The sequence below is a fragment of the Hemicordylus capensis genome, chromosome 5 (assembly GCF_027244095.1).
Source record: "Hemicordylus capensis ecotype Gifberg chromosome 5, rHemCap1.1.pri, whole genome shotgun sequence".
NCBI classification, from domain to species: Eukaryota; Metazoa; Chordata; class Lepidosauria; order Squamata; family Cordylidae; genus Hemicordylus; species Hemicordylus capensis.
Window position 1 is genome coordinate 258,127,677 of NC_069661.1, and position 22,077 is coordinate 258,149,753.

Sequence of the window (22,077 nt, forward strand, 5' to 3'; positions counted from 1 at the left end):
TGGGTCACCCTGTCTCATCTCTCAGCATGTCTCCCGAAGCCACCACAATCCACATGGGTAAAACCCTTGTGGAACATCTGTATCCAATGGTTTCTTAAGAAAATCTGAATGGGTCAAAAAATCCCTCAAACCTTTAGTTTTCCTAAAAGCCACAATTGGGACATTACTGCAACCTGACACATCCACAATTAGATGCCAATGCCTATAGATCACCTGTATAATTTGGTAAGATAAGTATAATCAATGGAGCTCACTTTCTGGGAAAGGAAAGGACAGCGGGAGGAAGGAACACGGAGGCGGGAGCGGGAGGAAGGATCCCACAGCCAGGGGCAGAAGGAGAAGCCGGGTGCTGCTGGAGAAGAGTTGGGAACCCAGGAGATGCCTCTGTAGGAATATAAAGATTCCTCGGCATCCTGAGAGGCTTCTTTCTCTGTGAGAACCGTGAGATGCCTCTGAGTCCAGTTGCAGGGGGAGCAGCCGCAGGAGAGAGGGCATCATGCCCTCAGCTCTTGACTGTGGGCTTCTCAGAGGCATCTGGTGGGCCACCATGTGAAACAGGGTACTGGACAAGATCAGGTCTTGGGCTAGATCCAGCAGGGCTAACCTTCTGTCCTTATGTAGGAGGCTGAAGAAGGCAGGAGGTGCTGGGAAGATGACTGCGCACGAAGCCCAGGCAACAGATGCACGGGGGGCTCTTGGACTGCAGCTCATTGTAGCCAGAAGAGAGCTGAAGTCCCCCTCTTGTTGTAAGGCAACCAGGCAGAGCCTCGGAGGCAGGCTTCTGGCTAATGCTGAGAGGAATGTCCATTCCTTTTATGATCTAGAATGAAACAAGGCCACGCATTCTAGAAACCACAAGGGCTTGCCAGGAGGCTGTGGACTGAAGTGGTCATAGTCATATGGTTGTTGTTTATCTTTCATGCTCAAAACAAGCCTTTTGGCTAATAGGAAGCCATAAATCATCCCATCAAGTGGCTGCCTCTGGCCATCTCTCTGGGAGATGGAAGTGGCCAAAGCAAGCAGAAGGATCTGGGAAAGCTTTTTTTTTTTTTTTAAAGTGAGGGCTGTTACAGAAAAAAAGATATATTACTACAACTCTTCAATGCTACTGAATAAAGCAAGCCACAGTCTCTGATTTGAATTGTGGGCCTTCATCTGTCTCTGCAGTTCCCTGGCTTGCTTTCTAAATCAGTGTTTGTGGGCTGGGATGAGAGCAGACCTACAGGAGATGTGCCTCTCTGCGCATGTGCAATGAAACTAGTTTCCCCAAGAAGGCCAAGGGGCTGAAGTCTTCCTTAGCCTCCTCATCACTAGGGTGGGGGTCCGAGCAGAGGAGCCCTCCCGCTAAGCTCACCTGTCACTGCCTGATTGGCGAAGTGTATTTCTTCACCCCCACCCCCAGCACCTTCCACAGGGCTCCCTTCACCTCCTTGTTGCGGAGGCTGTAGATGAGGGGGTTCAGCATGGGGGTGATGATGCAATACAGGGTGGAAACCAGGGTGTCTATCTCCAAGGAGTAGCCGGAGCTGGGACGGTTGTAGTTCAGGTTGGCCATCCCAAAGTAGAGGATGACCACAATCAGGTGGGAGGCACAGGTGGAAAAGGCCTTACGCCTACCAGTTTTGGAGTTGCTGCGCAAGATGGTGGCCAGGATGTAGATGTATGAGATTAGCACAAGCATGAATGGGCTCACACCCACAAAAACAGTCGCGGCGTGAAGAGCCACTTCGTTGATGTAAGTGTCACTGCAGGCGATTTTCAGGAGTGGCGGGACATCGCAGAAGATGTGATGAATCTGATTGGCTCCACAGAAGGACAAGTTGGTGGCCAGGGTGGTGTGGAGGGCAGAGTTCAGAAGGCCCCAGATCCACGAAGCCATGGCCAGAGGGACACACACCTGGCTGCTCATGAGCTGGCTATAGTGCAGCGGTTGGCAGATGGCTGTGTAGCGATCGTAGGCCATGACGGCCAAGAGCGCACCCTCAGAGCCTGCAAAGGTAATCAAGAAGAACATCTGTGCCATGCACTGGTGGTAAGAAATGGTGTGTTGCTGGCACATGAAGTTCACCAGGATCTTCGGGACAGTGACGGAGGAGTAGCAGATGTCCAGGCAGGACAGATGGCTGAGGAAAAAGTACATGGGGCTGTGAAGGTGGGAATCCAGCTGGATCAGGGTGAAGATCACAGAGTTCCCAATGACAGTAACCATGTAGATGGCTAGGAATGCCAAGAAGAGATAGATTTGGCCATGTGGAACCCCTGAGAATCCCAGGAAAATGAACTCTGCCACCCGTGTCTGATTCCTGACATCCATGTGGCCCACAGAGGTGATCTGCGCAAAAAAAAACAAGGAGAAATAGAAGGCGTAGAGGCATCAAAAGCGAGTTGTGGTGTCTCATTTGAAAAGAAGTGGGGACTGAACACCATCTCCAGCACTTGCCTTTCTCCTCACTACACCTGACATTTCCTACCATTTTTTTCTACCTTTGTGGCCAGGAACTGCCACAAAGAGGGACCCAGGATATCAAGGACAGCAGCCAAACCCTCCCTAGGAGATTATATTTGGGCATAAACATGGCCTGCCATCTCCTATCAGCAACTGGCCCTCGGTTCAGGATGGAGTGCTGGCTTGCCTCCCTCCCCACTCTAATTTGTGGCTTGGCTTAGCTGCTTGATCTGGAGGTATGTGTTCCTCTTTTGAATGCTCTTGCTCTCTTGGCTGTGGGTGCTCTGGTCCACATGGCTAGGCACTGGTACCAGGCTGGAACTTGCTCTTGCCAGCCAGGAGACCCCAGAGACAGGAAAACCCATGAACACCAATATCCTGGAGTCAGCACCCACTGAGCCTCAGCCCCTTGAAGGACAAGCCCCATTCATACCAAGAACTTTGCATTCCCAAGCGTTTGCACACCAGTGCCCACAATGGGCCAAGCAGGGTATGATGGAGAAGGCATGCAAGACTCCAACCCAGAGGGGTGCTCCTTTTACTCTTTTCCAGCAGGGAGGAAGAGCCTGGGAATGCAGTCTCAACTTGGAGGCATTTAAGTCCTCATTCCAAGAAGTCAGAGCAATTTCTCACTTGGAGCTCTCCATGGTCCTGTAACCCTGGCTGTCTTGCCTTGCCTTGCCTTGCTGTTTATTAGACTGCAGGACATTACCCTAGAGCTGTGGTTCCCCAGCTGAGGACCTCCAGATTTTGCTGAACTACATCTCCCATCAGCCCCAGCCACAATAAATTGTAGCTGGGGTTGATGGGAGTTGTGGTTCAGCAACATCTTGAAGCCCCCAAGTTGGGCACAGAGGAGAGGGTGGGTGCATGTCCTTTAAGGGCAATTCCCCCCTCAGTCCTTGCTGTGGTGATGAGTCTTCCCTCATCACTGAGAGTACTCCTCAGGGGACAACTCAGCTCAGTGTTGGGGACACCCTGACCCCAACATTAAACCCAGAGTCACCAACCCAGAGTTATAGGGAATCCAGGCCTGTGTCTGATTCCATTTTATTAAGGGATCGATTAATGCCTAAACTCAAGGTGAACTGACCAGTACGTGACTTGCCTCTGAGACCGATGGTAATTGCTCTGTGAAGGAAGAGGCAATCCAGCACTGCATTCTCAATGTTTGTGAAATGGGTACTCAAAAATCAATGTCCAGGCTTGGTCTATCTAAGTGCTAAACTTTAACTTACTATCAGATAATGTCTCTGGAAGAAGCTAGGAGCTGAGCTCGCATTTCCTCCTGCAAAAATTCTATGTTAATCCTTGTTAATGATTGCTCTGCTCTGCACAAAGGGGATAATCCTGTCTCTTTCTCTAAGCAATCCACTATGTGGAATTAGTAGTATTGTTACACCCAATTGCTGTCTTTAGGAATGATTTAATCATTGTCTTACACCTATCCCTCTTTTTCTTCTTTGCTTTTAACGCCAGAAATCTGGGGACAAGAGATGATGCCAATTTGCAGAGTAAAATTTGCAAGCTCAGAGATGCAGATTTGCTTTGGGCAAATCTCAATAGAACAATCTCCTCCCCAAAACAGCAGCTAACAGAAGATGGGATTCAGATCTCCCTGGACTGAGCTAATATCCTGAACTAATATCAATAATTAAAAGACAATATCCAAAGGGTAACCACAAATTGTCACCTTTTGGGGATCATTCATCCTAGCCTCTTTCTGTGTCCATGACATTTTGAAGGGAAGGTTCTTCCATATGAAGAGCAGCATCAAAACTGCCCAATACTTGCTCAACAGCCTCCTATGGATAATTCTTGTCACTTTAAGCATCTACTTAAATGTCAAAAACAGACTCTTTCCAAGAGGACTCAACATTTCTAATGGGTGGGAGGCAGGAGGCACTCTTTTTCCCCTATTGCACCAGGGATTGACAGATTCCATCACTAAATCTTGATCACCAAAAACAGATTCACTCAATGAAAGTGACTGGGCAGTAAGTTCAGGGCATGAATTCTTAACTTATGGAACTTGCTGCCACAAGATTTTATTTATTTTTATGTATTGTTAAATTTATACCCCGCCTTTCATAAAGAAAATCCCAAGGTGGCTCACAATAGAATTAAAAAATAAGATTATAAAAAAGACATATTAAAACACTGAACTAAAAATATAAAGACAAATCTGATGTAAAAAAAATTAAAATACAAGCATAAAAACAGTACAAAATACAAGAAGCAGCAGTGGAGACAATCATATAAAAGTCTGGGTTAAAAGCCACGATTTGACATGCTTTCTAAAAACTGTGATGAAGACTGAGGAGCGGATACCCACCGGGAGAGCATTCCAGAGTCTGGGGGCAGCAACAGAGAAGGCCCTGTCCCACATGCACGACAACCAAGCCTCCCTCATTGTCGGCACCCAGAGCAGAGCCCCTTCAGATGACCTCGTCAAGTGGGCAGCCACCCTTGGGAGCAGGTGGTCCCTTAGGTATCCTGGGCCCAAACCATTAAGGGCTTTAAAGGTCAAAACCAGCACCTTGAATTGGACCTGGAAACAAACTGGCAGCCAGTGCAGCTCTTTCAGAATGGGTGTGATGTGCTCCCACCGGGCAGCTCCCGATAAAACCCTAGCTGCCGCGTTTTGCACTAGCTGTAGTTTCCGGATATGCTTCAAGGGCAGCCCCATGTAGAGCGTGTTACAGTAATCCAGCTGTGACGTGACTAAGGCATGGGTAACCGTGGCCAGATCTACCTTCTTGAGAAAGGGACGCAGCTGGCGCACGAGCCAAAGCCATGCAAAGGCACCCCTGGCCACTGCCTCCACCTGAGCTTCCAAAAGCAGAGCCAGGTCCAGTAGTACCCCCAAGCTGCGTACTTGCTCCTTCAAGGGGAATGCAACCCCATCCAGAACCAGTAAAATCTCCTCATCCCAATTGGCTCTCCTACTGACCAACATTCACTCCGTCTTGTCTGGATTCAATCTCAGTTTATTAGCCAATGTCCAACCCATCACAGCCTCCAGCCCCTGATTCAGGATTTCTACTGCCTCCCTAGGATCAGGTAACAAGGAGAGATAGAGCTGAGTGTCATCTGCATATTTGCTGACAACTCAGTCCAGGTCTCTGGATGACCTCTTCCAGCGGTTTCATGTAGATGTTAAACAGCATGAGGGACAAGACCGCACCCTGCGGGACCCCACAGGGAAATGGCCACAGAGCTGAGCAATAGTCCCCCAGCACCACCTTCTGGACCCTCCCCCCAAGAAAGTACCAGAACCACTGCAACGCATTACTCCCCATACTCGAGAGGCGGCCCAGAAGGATACCATGGTCAATGGTATCGAATGCCACTGAGAGGTCCAGGAGAACCAACAGTGACGCACTCCAACTGTCTAGTTCCCAGCATAGGTCATCCACTAGAGTGACCAAGGCAGTCTCAGTCTCATATCTGGGGTGGAAGCCAGATTGAAAAGGGTCCAGATGTAGTCATGGCCAAAGGTTTAATGATGGGGAGGGGTCTGGAAACCAAGCCCTGTGCGGAACAGTCGGAGGAGGAGCAGGGCATGTTTAGCCTACAGAAGGGAAGCCTCAGGAGGCATGAGATGGCCCCCTTCGAACATCTGAAGGGCTGCCCCATAGAAGGAAGAATAGGCTTGTTCTCTGTTGCTCCTGAAGGCAGGACAAGAACCCACAGCTTGAAATTACAAGGCAACAGATTTTGGCACAACGTTAGGGAGAATCTCATGACTATAGGAATTGTTCTATTGTTGACAGGAGAGGAGAGTTAGTCTTGTGGTAGCAAGCATGACATGTCCCCTAAGCCAAGCAGGGTCCACCCTGGTTGATTAGGAATGGGGGACTACATGTGTGAGCACTGTAAGATATTCCCTTTAGGGGATGGAGCTGCTCTGGGAAGACCAACTAGATTTCCAGTTCCCTCTGTGGCAGCTTCTAGCACGTTGAGCAGGCAAGGGCTGTTGCCCTGATGACCTGCTTGTAGCTTCTGGGAGGCATCTGGCTGTCCAGGGTTAGGAACTAGAAAGAGGTCCAGAAGAGCTCCTCTGCCTCTCCCAGTGAGAAGCTGCTTGGCAAAGAGGCCGAGCGTGATGGGAAGAGGATCTTAAGGGGCACACACCAGCCCTCTGGCCCACAAGTCAATGCTTCTCCTGTATCCTCCAGCCCTTCAGGGTGCAGCCTTCCCTTCCCCGTCCAGCAAAGGGACAAAGCAAGCTGGAGAGTCCCAGCCAGTGATCACATGGTAGCCCCAAAGTCCCTGCCCAGAAGTCACCAGCAGAGTCCCCCATTGCTGCCCTCGCCTTACCTGCTTACGCTCCAGATCCGTTGCTCTCCGCACTGTGAGGCAGGTAATGACTGAAGGGGAGGAATTTAATGCTCTGTGTGGCCCAGAGAGACACTCCCTCACAAGGCCAGCACTGAGGCAACCATGGTGAGAAATCTGGGCGGGCGGACCTTTTTAGGAAGATCCTATATGCAGAGCTATTATGCCCCTGCGGCTCTGGGCAGGTTTAAACAACTGAGCATGTCCTACTTCTCTGTTGTATTACAGAGACAGTCACTTTTCCTTTACCCACCCACTGCTATGCTATTAGTTAGGTTGGAGCCATATCTATGTCTCATGGGTGTAACTATAATAGGGCAAGGGGATACAGTTGTCTGGGGGCCCAGTGCCTTGGGAGGGGGGCAGAGGAAAGTCACATGACTGACACCCCCAGCCACTCACCCGCCCGGGCTTCCTTCAGTTGTATTCATCCTCCAAAACTGATGTGAGTGTTAAGACCTGGAGCTACCAGAACAGCATGTCTTTCTCTAGTACCATTAAATGACTTGCATCGTCTACAATTTACAAAACCTTGTCTCTGGGCCCAGAAAAAAGCTTTTAATTCGGTCAATGACCAGAACACAAAAAAGAGGGAGAGAGAGAGAGAGAGATCATAAAATGGCAATACGCAGCTTGCATGCAATGTAACAAAACTTGGCCACAGAATTAGTACTCATACTATCAAATTTAGACAGTAATAAATCAAGATAAAAGTCATCTGAACGGCCAGGAAAAGACTTCAACAAGGGTGAAATAAAATCTAAACGGGCATCCCTGTAGAGGTCACAGTAAAGAATAAAATGTGCAGTGGACTCAATAGCACCTGAGCTACAAGGGCAGAGGCGCAAAACGTAAGGAGTCCCCTTGAACCTTCCCTTAAGAACAGATGTTGGAAGAACATTAAGACGTGCAAGGGTCAAGGCACGCCTAAATTTAGGAAATGTTATGTGACTTAGGTAATCAGCAGGCTTAAGATTGTAGAGCTGGTTACCTATAAACAAACCTCTAGGTATTTTGGAGGCTTCAACTTGTAGGTCAGTATCAATTATTCACTGTTTAATAACCTTCATAGCTGTGGTGATGCCCATCCTAGTGAGTTCTTCAAGTGGGATCCCATAAAGTTGAGATTTTATTTTGAGTGACCATTTCCATCTCGAATCAAAGGAGTCGGTCATAGTGAGAGGGACTAATCCCGCTTGTGAGAACTTCAATTTTAACCAGAATAGGAAAATACATTTCCAATAAACCGATTCCAAAGTATAGAGGCCTGCCTCCCGTCTAAAAGCGGCATTTGAGACACTATTTGGGACCTGGAAAATGGATCTAAGAAATTTTGTCTGTATGGCCTCCAGAGGTGAAAAATTGCAGAAAGGGCCCAATTGTGCACCATACATAAGCTGTGGATGTACATTAGCTGCAAAGAGTTTAATGGCAGCAGTCTCTGGGCCCACTACAACCTTGCTACGCCCCTGCTATGTCTCTATGCTGCTCTCTGACTCTACGCCCACGACTGCATACAGCGCTGCCAGGTTCTGTGTGGCAGTGTCCAGAATCCGTCGGGCGCTGGTAAGCAGTGAGTCCAAGCAGCTTTTTGGTTTGATCTCCCACTGGCTTCGGCGTGATACAATGCACTCATCCAACACAGCGCACCACCCAAATGACTTGGGCTCCCGCACTTTGTAAGAACCCTTTTAGTTCCACATAGTCTTGTAGTAGTCATTATTTAGTCATTTTTTAATTAGGCTTTTATACCTTCTATACCTTTTATCCTTTTTATAACTTTTATGCCTTTTAATGTCTTTCTGTGCCTATTTAGACCTTTTAATGCTATTCTGATGTCCTCTTTTGTGCCAAAAGACCTTTTAATGTCTCCACATGTTTTTTCATTGTAACACTTTGCATTCTAATCATCTCCTCTATCTTATGGTGGTTCTGATCATAATAAAGATGATTGCTTGAACATTTAATCAAGGCTTGAGTTTTTGTTCTGTAAATGTCTTTCTCAAAGTTTAAGTTTCCCTGCTGCGCAAATTTGGGCAACATCTGAAGCATTCTAGACCCGCTCTTGGGCATCCCTTTGGGACAGTGCCAGGGAGTCCTTGCCTGTTTTCCATCACTGTGAGCTTCTCCCCAATTGAGATGCTCTTCTACGGCTCAAGTCAACAGTGGAGGAGAATGAAATCGGGAAAGACCTGATGGGATCCATGGAGCTGGGTTTGCTAAGAAGCCATATGAAGCTGTCCCTTCTGGAGTGGATGCCATTTTCCTGCTTCCATTTAAGAGGAAGAGAAGGCATCATTTTGGAAAGTGGGAAGGAGTGCCATCTTGATTTTTGGCCTAGGTACCATCGAAGGCCAGCCCTGAGAAGCCAGATGCAGGTGGAGTGGGGGTTGATCTGAGGAAACCAGTTCCCCATGTATGTCTTCATTCCATTCCTGGTGTTGGGAGGCTTCCCAAGAGAGTCTTGGGAAAAGGAGAAGTGAGCTGCTGAAGATTGGTGGGCGAATGCAGATGGCCATCGTTGCTCTAGCTTCCCTGGATTTCATACTGAGTGCAACTGCATGGTAGAGTTTGCCTCTCTGGGATGATCTGAGACTTTACATAGAGGTCAAGAGGTCTTTGCGGATGCATCCTGCCTTCCTCTGAGAGACCCATGAACAAATGAAGCTGTCCTCTACTGAGCCTGACCCTGAGTCCATCTAACCTCATATTGCCGACACTGACTGTGAGTGGCTCTCCAGAGTTTCAGAGGGCAGATCCTCCCAGCCCAGCCTGGAGATGCTGCCTAGGATTGACCCCTGCTGCTTTTATGGCTAAGGTGGTGCTCCACCAATGAGCAATGGAGCCATAAAGAACAACCATCACTGGGGACAGGATGTGGAGTGGAGGAGAATTGCCCCACCATGATTTTTTCCTGGACAAAATGTGCTGATTTCTTTCTTTTCTTTTTTCCTGTTAATGCTCAGGGTCTGAATCAACTGTGGGTCCCTACTAGACGTCATGGAACTACAACTCCCAAGAAGATACAATAAGATCTCCACCACACTATACAATAAGCATGGAATGAAAAGTAAGCCACAACTTGTGGTAGTGTAGTACTATAACTGAAAATATTTACAGTATGAGATAAGACAAAACATAAATGATTGGAATACATATCAATGAAACCAAATATGTAAGACTGGAGGATTTGTAAAGTCCATAGTGTGGAGAGTGATGTGAATGTGATACAAAACAAATGAGTCCATACATCCACCACAGTGGCCCAGTGACCTCCTGTCAGTCTATCTCAAGTGGAGAATGTTCTTCACAAAATAATACTACTCCACATGCTCCAACCTTTGTGTTGGGAACCACCTCTACTACTTCCAGAGAATTCATTCCGAAAAACAGGTTCTTGTAATGTGCAAAACTACTCAAGAATACCACTCTCCACACTATGGACTTTACCAACCCTCCAGTGTTACATATTTAGTTTCATTGGTATGTTTCCCAATCATTGATATTTTGTCTTGTCTTAAACTGTTTTGTGCAGCTGGAACAGACTGGGCTTCCTTGCGCACACCATCTGGCACCATTTGCCCAGTCAGCACATCTCAGTGGGGCTAGCAGGGGTGGGGGAGGAGGCCCTGTACCGTGGGGGGAGATGGGATTCAATACCCTTTTGCTCTAGGTCTGTGAGCAGGAGCCAACTCTTCTGCTGAAAGGCATGTGTGGGGCTGGCCCTGCAACTGGTTCCTCCTGCCCCTCCTTGTGTTACGATGACGACATCTTCTGACAATGCTCAAATGCAGACAACATACAGACCACATGGGAAGCAGCCAGTTGTCTGCATGGCCATCCTCCTTTTATAGTGTGGGGAATCTGAGCCCAATTCTGCACCAGATCCATAAAAGATGCAGCAGGGGAGTAGTAAGACTCTGCTCACTGTTTGCCAGCATGATACTGCTGACGGACTTGCCTAATCAATCCATGCACAGCTTGCTAAGTTGTCACTTTGGAAATGTACAACATTCACCCAACGAGCAGACTAGAATTTGTTGTGTTGAACAGTTCATGAGGCCAGCTGAGCACCACAGTCATTTGCTGACTGGGCCCTGAGAAAACCCTGGACTTGGCCTCATCCAGTCCTTTGATGGTGCTGCACCTGCAGAGATACCCTCTTGATCTTTAATCTGTGGGTTAAAGGCCAGTTAGTGGCTGAAGTTGGAGCGGAAAGTTCACCACCTGCAAGTCAACTCCCCTCGGGACCTCCACCTCAGAGCTGGAAGAAGCTATCTCCATGGACCAGGCCACAGTGGGGGCTACTAAATGGGAAGAGAGAGCATGCCTGCCGCTGGGGGCCTCGTTAGCCCGAGCTTTTTTATGTAACAACCAAATGAGAGGCAAAGGGAGTTGTTAAGAGAAGTTTGCTTTCCAGAGACAAAAGCCACTGCTGCCTTCTGTGTCCAATCAGGAACTTTTCAAAAGTTTGATGTAAATACAGTGAATTTCATCATCTTCATCTTGTTCCTGTATGGAGTGATGGGAGATTAGGAGTGACTTTGGAGGGAGACTAGGAGTGACTTTGGAGGGAGATATTGTTGTTGTTGTTTGGCCACTAGGAATTCACTGCAGGAGGCTCAGAAGTAACACCCCACTGAAAGCACACAGGGGCGCTAAAATTTTGAACTGGCTTTGCATAAGGACATACGAACAGCCCTGCTGGACCAGGCCCCTCAAGGAGGCCCATCTAGTCCAGCCTCCTGTTTCCCACAGTGGCCCACCAGATGCCTCTGAGAAGCCTACAGGCAAGATCTCTGAGCATGCCCTCTCTCCTGCTGTTGCTCCCCTGCAACTGGTATGTAGAGGCATCTTGCCTATGAGGCTGGAGGTGACGTATAGCCACTAGACTATTAGCCAGTGAAAAAGCTGTCCTCCATGAGGTTAAGCCACCCATTTAAAGCCGTCCAAGCTAGTGGCCATCATCACATCCCATGGCAGTGAATTCCATAGATTGACTATGCACTGTGTGAAAAAGTACCTCCCTTTGTTGGTCCTAAGTTTCCTGACATTCAGTTTTATGGGATGGCCCCTGATTCTAGTGTTGTGAGAAAGTGAAAAAAATTCTCTCTCCACTCTCTCTACTCCATGCATAATGTTATATACCTCAATCATGACTCTCTGTAGTCGCCTCTTTTCCAAACTAAAGAGCCCCAGATGCTGTAGCCTTGCCTCATAAGGAAAGTGCTCGAGGCCCCTGATCATCTTGGTTGCCCTCTTCTGCACCTTCTCCAGTTCTACAATGTCCTTCTTAGGATATGGTGACTAGAACTGTATGCAATACTCCAGATGTGGCCACACCAAATATTTGTATAAGCGCATTATAATACTAGCATTCTAATCTTCAATCCACTTCCTAATTATCCCTAGCATGGAATTAGCCTTTTCCACAGCTGTTGCATGCTGAGTCCCAATGTGCATCACCTTACACTTGCTTAAACTGAACCACATTTGCCATTTTGTAACATGCGCACCCAGTTTGGAGAGATCCTTTTGGAACTTCTCACAATCTGTTGTGGATTTCACTACCCTATATAGTTTAGTGTCATCTGCAAATAAGGCCACTTCACTGGTTACCCCAGCTTCTAGATCAGGTTTTCTCAACCTTGGGGCCCCAGATGTTGTTGGACTACAACTCTCATCATACCCAGAAATGCTCTTTGTGGCTGAGGATGATGTGAGTTGTAGTCCAACAACATCTGGGGGCCCAAGGTTAAGAAAAGCTGTTCTAAATCATTTATGAACAAGTTAAAGACACTGGTCCCAGTACAGATCCCTGGGGGACCCCATTTCTTACTTCCCTCCATTGTGAAACCTCTCCATTGATTCCTAGCCTCTGTTTCCTGTCCTTCATCCAGTTACCAATCCACACATGAACCTGCCCCCTTATCCCATGACTGCTAAGTTTATTCAAGAGCCTTTGGTGAGGAATTTTATCAAAAGCCTTTTGGAAGTCCAAGCATACTATGTCAACCGGATCACCTTTATCCACATGCCTGTCGACACTTTCAAAGAACTCCAAAAGTTAGTGAGGCAAGACTTGCCCTTGCAGAAGCCAGGCTGGTTCTCCTTCAGCAAGGCCTGCTCTTCTATGTGTTTAACAACTTTGTCCTTAAGCATGCTTTCCATCAAATTACCCGGCATCGAAGTCAAGCTAACTGACCTGTAATTTCCTGGATGTCCCCCAGATCCCTTTTTGAAAACTGGAGTTATATTAGCTGCTTTCCAGTCCTCTGGTATAGAGCCTGACTTTGGTGAGAATTTACATATTTTTGCTCAGTGAATGGCAATTTCACATTTGAGTTCCTTCAGAACTCTTGGGTGGATGCCATTTGTTGATGTTTAGTTTCTCAAGACTTTTTGGAACATCTTCTCTCATTACCTCCAATTGACCCAGTTCTTCAGTCTCCAAGCCTGAGAAGCTCAGTTCCGGAGAGGGTATATGGTCAGTGTCCTCCACCGTCAAGACAGATGCAAATACCTCATTCAGCTTCTCTGCAATCTCCTTATCCTCCTTAATATCACTGCCTCATCAAGGGCCCAACCGCCTCCCTGGCAGGTTTTTTACTTCTGATATATTTAAAGAAGTGTTTTTTTATTCCCCTTGACACTTCTAGCTATCTGCTCCTCAAACTCTCTCTTTGCATCCCTTCCTGTCTCCTTGCATTTCTTTTGCCAGTGTTTGTGTTCTTTTCTGTGCTCTTCATTTGGGCAAGCATTCCCAATCAATCATCTTTATTACGGTCAAAGACCAGCACAGAATATAGTACAATGAACTAAAGCACATTAAAATTAATATAAGCCAGATAAATACAGCTAAAAAGTCCATGGCTATAATTAACCTATAAAATAGTAACTATATTACCATTTCAAACTGGCTTTTGAGTGGGCTATGGGGTTGAGTCTGGCTTGGTCGGTCTGATGGATGACCTTTACCAGGGAATCGACAGAGGGAGTGTATCTCTGTTGGTTCTTTTGGATCCCTCGGTGGCATTTGATACCTTCAGCCATGGTATCCTTCTGGATCTCCTGGAGGAATTGGGGATAGGAGGCTTTGCAGTGGTTCCGCTCCTATCTTTCAGGCAGATTCCAGATGGTGGAGTTTGGTGATGGTTGCTCTTTAAAAAGGGAGCTATTATATGGAGTCCCTCAGGGCTCCATGCTGTCACCAATGCTTTTTGATATTTACATGAAACTGCTGGGTGAGGTCATCAGGAGATTTGGTGCAGGGTGTTATCAGTATGCTGATGACACACAAATCTATTTCTCCTTATCATCATCATCATCATCATCATCATCACCATCATCACCATCACCATCAGGAAATGGCATTCACTCCCTAAATGCCTGCCTACAGACCGTAATGGGCTGGATGAGGGATAATAAATTGAAGCCTAATCCAAGCAAGACAGAGGTGCTCATTGTGGGGGATTAGAATTTAAGGGATGAGTTAGATCTTCCTGTGCTGGATGGGGTTACACTCCCTCAGAAGAAACAGATACACAGCTTGGGAGTGCTCTTGGATCCAGGCCTCACCGTAGTATCTCAGGTGGAGGCTATGGCCAGGAGCGCTTTCTATCAGCTTTGGCTGATTCGACAGCTGCACCCATTCCTTGAAGAGGATGATCTCAAAACAGTGGTGCATCAGCTGGTAACTTCCAGGCTCGACTACTGCAATACGCTCTATGTGGGGCTGCCTTTGTATGTAGTGTGGAAACTTCAGCTAGTTCAAAATGTGGCAGCCAGATTGGTCTCTGGGGTAACCTGGAGAGATCATATTATGCCTGTCTTAAAACAGCTGCACTGGCTGCCGATATGTTCCCGGGCAAAATACAAAGTGCTGATTATTACCTTTAAAGCCCTGAATGGCTTGGGTCCGGGTTACCTTAGAGAGCACCTTCTTCTGTATGATATCCATCTCTCATTGAGGTTATCTGGAGAGGTCCATCTCCAGTTACCACCGGTATGTCTGGAGGCGACTCGGAACTGGGCCTTTTCTGTAGCTGCTCCTGGTCTATGGAATGCGCTCCCGGCAGATATCTGCAGTTTAGGCTCGCTGTCGGCCTTTAAGAGAGCCCTAAAAACTTATTTGTTTGGCCTGGCCTTCCATGGCTTGTACAGTGTTGTAGTTTTTAAAAAGTATTTTAATTGGTTTCAAATGGTTTTAATTGTTTTTGAATTGTTTTTATATTGTTTATAGCACTGTATGTTTTTATGTCTTTTTAAAAGTTGTTATACACCGCCCAGAGACTCTGGATGGGGTGATTTATAAATGTAATAAATTAATTATACACACACACACACACACACACACACACACACATATATATAATGATTATGGTTAGTGAAATACAACTCTAAAACTGTAAAAATAACTTTGAAAGTAGAGCATAGACAATTGAAATAAAACATTAAAATTATTAAAAACCAGATAGATATGCCTAAAATGCTGTGAATGATCACTATGGTTATGATAAAATACAACTCTACAATCTGTGGGGTAGGTAATAAAATAGGATACTGCAGGCTAAGCCTAGAAGCTGTAGGGAGATTAAAAGAGTATGGATGAAACAGGAGTAAATATACAACTATCTTTAAAAGTGAGGCCTCTAAAAATATACAAAGGTTAAGATTACATATAAAAGCTACCACGTGAGGTAGAGGAGCAAATTAAAATTATGCTACCAAGTAAAATGATCAGTAGTTGAAAGTCTGCTGCAAGGGATATTAACTGGCGATCAGGACCCAGCGGATCTTACATGTTGCCCCGCAGAACCTGGCAGCATTGTACGTGGAAGTCCGATTGTCATCTGAGAGCAGCATCTTGGCGTAGGCTTGACTGGAGCAACCAGGGTATTTGAGAAGCAGGGGGGATTTGAGCTTGTCCCGGCTGTCTTTATAAAAGGGAGCACATGCTCTATGGTTTCCACCTCCCCAGAGTCACAAGGACAAAGCCTTTCCATGAGGGATCTTCTTGTATTTGCCTTCCAGAACGGCAGAGGGAAGGGCATGACACCGGGCAAGGGTGAACGCCCTTCTATGGCTTGATATTTCCAATTGCACCAGATATGGAGAGGGAGAGACGGCAAATCTACTATTATCCGGGGCCAGAAAGCCCGGCACCTTACTTAAATCTGCCGGGTGTTCCATGTCCAGAATCCTCTGTTTGATGGCCATTTTCGCCTTGTCCCAGCCCATAGCCGACGGAAGGGATGGGGAGAAGCCCAGATGCGCCACTTTGTTGAAGACAACCCATTTCCATGAGGATTGGAAGTTGTCCTGCAGGGTTAGTGGGGTCAAGCCCTACGGACAGGTGGCTAGTTTGAGCTAGTAGTTGAGAACTGACATCTAAATCTTAGATGTGTCTGTGTGGAGGTTGTGGATCAGATAAAGTAGACGCCAATCAATTGAGGAGGATTCAAGCTTTCCCCATAGCTTAACATGGGAGATAGCGTCAAATATAGACTTAATGTCTATAAAGGCAACATAAAGGGAGGTAGATTTGTTAGAAGAGTACCTTTCAATGAAATGCTGGACTACCAGGCACTGATCATTTGTAGATCTGCCTTCCCTAAAGCCTGCTTGTTCATCTGCCAGCATCCTTTCTTGCTCTAGCCAGTCCTTGAGTTTCTAATGTATGTGCCTGGCACACAGCTTGCTGATGGTGTTGAGCAGGCTAATGGGCCTATAGTTGGCAGGGTCATCCCTTTGTCCCTTTTTAAATATGGGGATGATGATCGCCCGCCCCCAATCCCTGGAGATGTGGCCCTGGCAGTCAATATGGGTAAATAACGAGGCCAGGTCTAGGACCCACCACTCCGGGTTACTTTTTGTAAGATCTATAGGGATGAGGTCTTCTCCTGGGGCCTTTCCTGCTTTAGATTGTAAAACAAGGGACTCAACTTCTGCTGCCGTGACTGGTGGCCAGCTAGGCAAGTCCTTTATGTCCTCTGCAGGGGGACCAGAGTTTGCCGTTATGTCCTCTTATAGGCTCTGAAAGTGCAGTTCCCAGGTTGCTGGAGGGATGTGGGAATCTATTGGGATTATGCCACTGTAGGAAGAGTTGGCCATAATGCCCCGAAATGTGGAGGAGTCCTTATCTTTGGCTGCCTGGATGAGTCGTGACCAAGTGGCCCTCATGGCCTCTCTCTTCTTGGTTGTCAATAGATGTTTATATTGTTTCTTGAGTTGTGAAAGATGTGAGAGGCCTTCTAAGGCGTCTGCCCCAGTACTAGTGCTGTAGGAGAGGTAGGCAGATGTAAGGGTTTTCTTTGCTTCTATGCAGTCCTTTTCGAACCAGGGTTTGGATGAATGCCCGGGTGGCTTTGAAGTGTAGTCCACTTCCCTAGTTAAATGTTTTTGGAGTTCATGTACAAGCTCGTCATACCTTTCCAAAGGGGCAAAAGACGTATCCTTTGAAGTGAGGTCTTGCTGGTAGGTCAGGAGGGGTTCTACTGCAAGCAATTTTTTATTGTTTGGTCAAGCTGAGGTGTCCAATTGTCACGACATCTCCCCTGACCCTCTGGCAGAATATTGGGAGTGTAGTGAGTCTCCAAGCGTAGCTGATGGGCCAAAGGGGCCAGTTGGAGGAGGAGTGGGAAGTGGTCACTATCAACATGGGGCATGACTTCAGAGTTCACAACAGAGGGGAGCAGGTACCCGGTAACAGCAATATAGTCTATGGTGCTTGTTTTTGTACCGGATAGATATGTAAATTCCCCTGGGTGACCCCTTTCCAGTGAGCCATTTAGGATTTGAAGATTAAGTCTGTCAGTCGTTTGTGCTAGGCAGAGTTCCTCAAAATCCGCTCTCTGATCCTTTGACAGGTGGGACAGGGGTAGGAGCTCATCTGGTCCCATCCTAGCATTAAAGTCACCTCCCATCACCACCAACGCTTCAAGGTTGGCCAGCAGTAGATCATTTGTGTACTCCTCAAGCTCAGTCCATACAGAGCTAATTAAAGGTCTCCATTGCTGAGGTGGTAGGTATACATTAATTAACAGCAGTGAACTGGTACCAAAATGGATTAGCAAGGCCAGAGCATATTGTTTTAATGAGGTGAGTGGTGTCAGCGTTACCCGTAGGGAGATGGAGACATGTATTGCCAAGCCTCCTTTGAGACTTCCACACCCAGTCCCACGTCCCGCTGCTACAGAGAATGAGTGGAGTCCATCCAGTGTAAGGTCGGCTGCCGTCCAGGTTTCCTGAGCTAGGATTATGTCAAATTGTGAGATGAAGCTGTAGCAATCTGTGTCACTGCAATGAACCCACCCGGCAATGTTCCATGATGTGAGCTTGATCCCATGCTGGTCTGGAGGATGTCACAAGGTCAGGGCGGCTGTGAGATTAGCGTGTTCGTCAGCAGGTCCATGGTGTGGGGGTGGCAGTTCATGCCAGGGTATAGTGGGTAGAGAAGCCTCTGTTAGTGCCCTTCCTGTCCTCCCAGGGGGCTCTGATGTGTCACTCTGGGAACGCACTGACTCCTTCAATATCTGTCCTGTCTCTCTTCCCTGGGGCTCAACGGGGGTGGGGGGACGTGACTTGGCTTGTCTAGCGCGCTCAGCATGCTATCAAGCTTAGAATGCCAGCAGTCTTGCTGGATTGTGAGTGTTTTGCCAGGATCATGCCCCTGGATGTGGCTGATTGTGGTGGCTTCGGGAGACATTGCTGAGAGATGAGACAGGGTGACCCATCCCTCTGCATGTACAGGCTTTGTGTTTGCCAATGCTGCACTGTTTCAACAATTTGTCTTCTGAATAAATGAGATTCATGCTAACACCAAATTTACTAGCCATTCTAATTTTAGTGAGGTCCCATTTTAAGACACTACTATTTGGGTTAATGTGGAATGCAGGTTGAGTTTTTCTTTATATAGAAACCCCACTGATAAGAACACTTACCTGCACTATGGTTCTAGGTACCCTCGATAGTTGGAGGATAATTTATGCATTGGGCAATTTTTAGGGGTTAAAAGGAATTCAACCGATATAGCAGATTATAGAAGAGAAGCTTGAAGTTTATCTTTGCAGCTTATTCAGAGAGGGTACCCTAGAGAAGTGGTAGATAGAGCTGAATCTAGAGCCAACAGGGCTAGGCGTAGTGAATTACTTCAGGATCAACCTAAGAAGCAACTGAACCAGTTAGTATGGTCCACTGATTATACTCCCTTATCTTACCAGATTATAAAGGTGATCTATAGGCATTGGCATCTAATTGTGGATGTGTCAGGGTGCAGTAATGTCCCAATTGTGGCTTTTAGGAAAACTAAAAGTTTGAGGGATTTTTTGACCCATTCAGATTTTCTTAAGAAACCATTGGATAAAGATGTTCCGCAAGGGTTTTACCCATGTGGTAATTGTGTAGCTTGTCCTTTGGGTCTTCAGACCACTGAATATTGCGATCCAAGCACAAGGAAATGTGTTCCTTTGAATTTTTTCGCTAATTGTAAAACCAAATGGACTGTATATGTTGTGATCTGTCCATGTGATTTATGGTACATTGGGATCAGTACTAGAGCTATTAAGACTTGTACACTTGAACATAAGTCGAGGGTTCAGAATAAGGTACAGGATGCTCCATTAGTTCAACACTTTGTGGATGTCTCATTCACCTGACAATCTCAGGTTTTTTGTTTTATTTAAATATTAACCACGTTCCTGTGAAAAGCAGGATATTCCAAGGATTCTTCTCCAAAAAGAAGCTTGGTTCATTTACAAGTTTACAGTGTGCTCACCTACAGGGTGAAATGTCAATGGTGATTTTTATAGCTTTTTATAGTAGATATATGTGATTGATCACTGTTTGAGAGACTATTGTATAGAGTATATTCCCTCCACGGGTTGTTAAGTAGATGATTCAGCTGTGGTGTATTTAAACCTTGAATGTGCTTAGAGCTCATTAAGGAGGCAAGCATGCTCGTGCAGCCATTTGTTATGGGCTGCTTGATAGAGCAAGGCTGTTCCAGATACAAGGTTTGCTTGTAGAGGTTGAAAGAGTAAGATAGTTTATTTTGAATGTATATTGTGTCAATATTTTTTGTTCATATATAGAGATGATGTACTTCTGTGGAAGATTGTTTTGAAACTGGCACGATAACCTAGGATGCCTGTAAAGGGATTTATATTTGTAAAGAATGAAGACATGTTTTGGCATCTCCGGCTTTGAAGTACTTTGCATGTTTTGTACTCCAGCTGTGAAGGTTTGATCTTCAACTTTTTGTACATTCAAATTCCTCACGTCTTGTACTTTTGCATTTGTTGTACTTTGCTGGTTCTATTCATGTTCTATGACCAGTTGTATATGATGCATGTTCACACGTTCTTCATGTGCATGTTTAATATATCTTGACCTTCTTTAAGATTGTTTCACAGATCTTTGTTTACACATTGGTCTTTTGTCCGTGATTCCCCGGGTTTCATTGCCCCTGGGATTAAGGGCAGGTCTGCCCGCTCTCCTTCCCCCATCAACCCGAAAACACATGCCGAACATGGAGTTACAAACCTGCATCCATGACACCTTTGAAGGCCCACAGATTCTGCACATGCATTTAGAAGAAACCCCTTTTGCCTTTTGTATGTCTGCTCTGACTTTGGACTGCAGAAACAGGGCTTGATCCACTAGGGAGACATGCAGTGATGGACTACAGGCTCTCCTACATGGGAAGTGTTCAAAGAGAGGCTGGCATCTGTCTGGCATGCTAGAGGAGGTCCCTGCCCTGGACCCAGAGATGGTCTCCCAGCCAGCTCCTATGACAGCCTCGGGTGCTTTGACAGGTGCACTGAAACGTATGCCTGGGGGAACGTGCCATCTTGCTAATGCTCCATGGTGGCCACAAGCACTTTGCTTTCTTGGGACATATGATCTTCTGCTGCAAAGGCCCTCCTGGTCTCAAAGCAAAGGGAAGCGTGGGAAGAAGGCAGGCCCCTTTGTAAAACAGCAGCGCCACACCCAGAGAGCAGGACACTCTCAGCTCTCGCTAAGCGTGGCAGGAGCCCTGAAGAGGTCTTCCTAAGAGGACCCTTCTGCCATTCCCTGCCACCTCTGCTCTGGCCAAAAGCCAAGGGCCACATTTCGTACTGTGCAAGTGCAGGACCCAGGAGAGTGTCTGGGAGGCAGAGGCCCAGAAGGGACAGGAGCTCACTCTCTGGGAAAGGAAAGGACAGCGGGAGGAAGGAACACGGAGGCGGGAGAGGGAGGAAGGATCCCACGGCCAGGGGCAGGAGGAGAAGCTGGGTGCTGCTGGAGAAGAGTTGGGATCCCAGGAGATACCTCTATAGGAATCTAAAGATTCCTCGGCATCCTTAGAGGCTTCTTTCTCTGTGGGAACAGAGTGAGATGCCTCTGAGTCCAGTTGCAGGGGGAGCAGCCACAGGAGAGAGGGCATCATGCCCTCAGCTCTTGACTGTGGGCTTCTCGGAGGCATCTGGTGGGCCACCGTGTGAAACAGTGTACTGGACCAGATCAGGTCTTGGGCTTGATCCAGCAGGGCTAGCGTTCTGTCCTTATGTAGGAGGCTGAAGAAGGCAGGAGGTTCTGGGAAGATGACCGTGCACGGAGCCCAGGCACCAGATGCACGGTGGGCTCTTGGACTGCTTCTCGTTGTAGCCAGAAGAGAGCCAAAGTCACCCTCTTGTTGCAAGGAAACCAGGCAGAGCCTCGGAGGCAGGCTTCTGGCTAATGCTGAGAAGAATGTCCCTTCCTTTTATGATCTAGAATGAAACACTGTCATGCATGGATCTTCTAGAAGGCACGAGGGGCTCACCAGGAGGCTGTGGACTGAAGTGGTCATAGTCATATGGTTGTTGTTTATCTTTCATGCTCAAAACAAGCCTTTTGGCTAATAGGAAGCCATAAATCAACCCATCAAGTGGCTGCCTCTGGCCATCTCTCTAGGAGATGGAAGTGGCCTAAGCAAGCAGAAGGATCTGGGAAAGCTTTTTTTTTTTAAAGTGAGGGCTGTTACAGAACAAAAGATATATTACTACAACTCTTCAATGCTACTGAATAAAGCAAGCCACAGTCTCTGGTTTGAATTGTGGGCCTTCATCTGTCTCTGCAGTTCCCTGGCTTGCTTTCTGAATGAGTGTTTGTGGGCTGGGATGAGAGCAGACCTACAGGAGATGTGCCTCTCTGCGCATGTGCAATGAAGCTAGTCTCCCCAAGAAGGCCAAGGGGCTGCAGTCTTCCTTAGCCTCCTCATCACTAGGGTGGGGGTCCGAGCAGAGGAGCCCTCCTGCTAAGCTCATCTG

General features: G+C 47.0%; 1 protein-coding gene across 1 annotated transcript; it reads right to left on the bottom strand.

Annotated features, from left to right (window-relative positions):
• Positions 1-1,357: 1,357 nt before the first annotated feature.
• LOC128327471 (olfactory receptor 5V1-like) lies at positions 1,358-2,317 on the bottom strand. The gene has a single exon (XM_053256267.1). It carries the CDS (start codon positions 2,312-2,314, stop codon positions 1,358-1,360), a length of 957 nt encoding a protein of 318 aa, XP_053112242.1. The 5' UTR covers positions 2,315-2,317.
• Between the last annotated feature and the right edge of the window lie 19,760 nt (positions 2,318-22,077).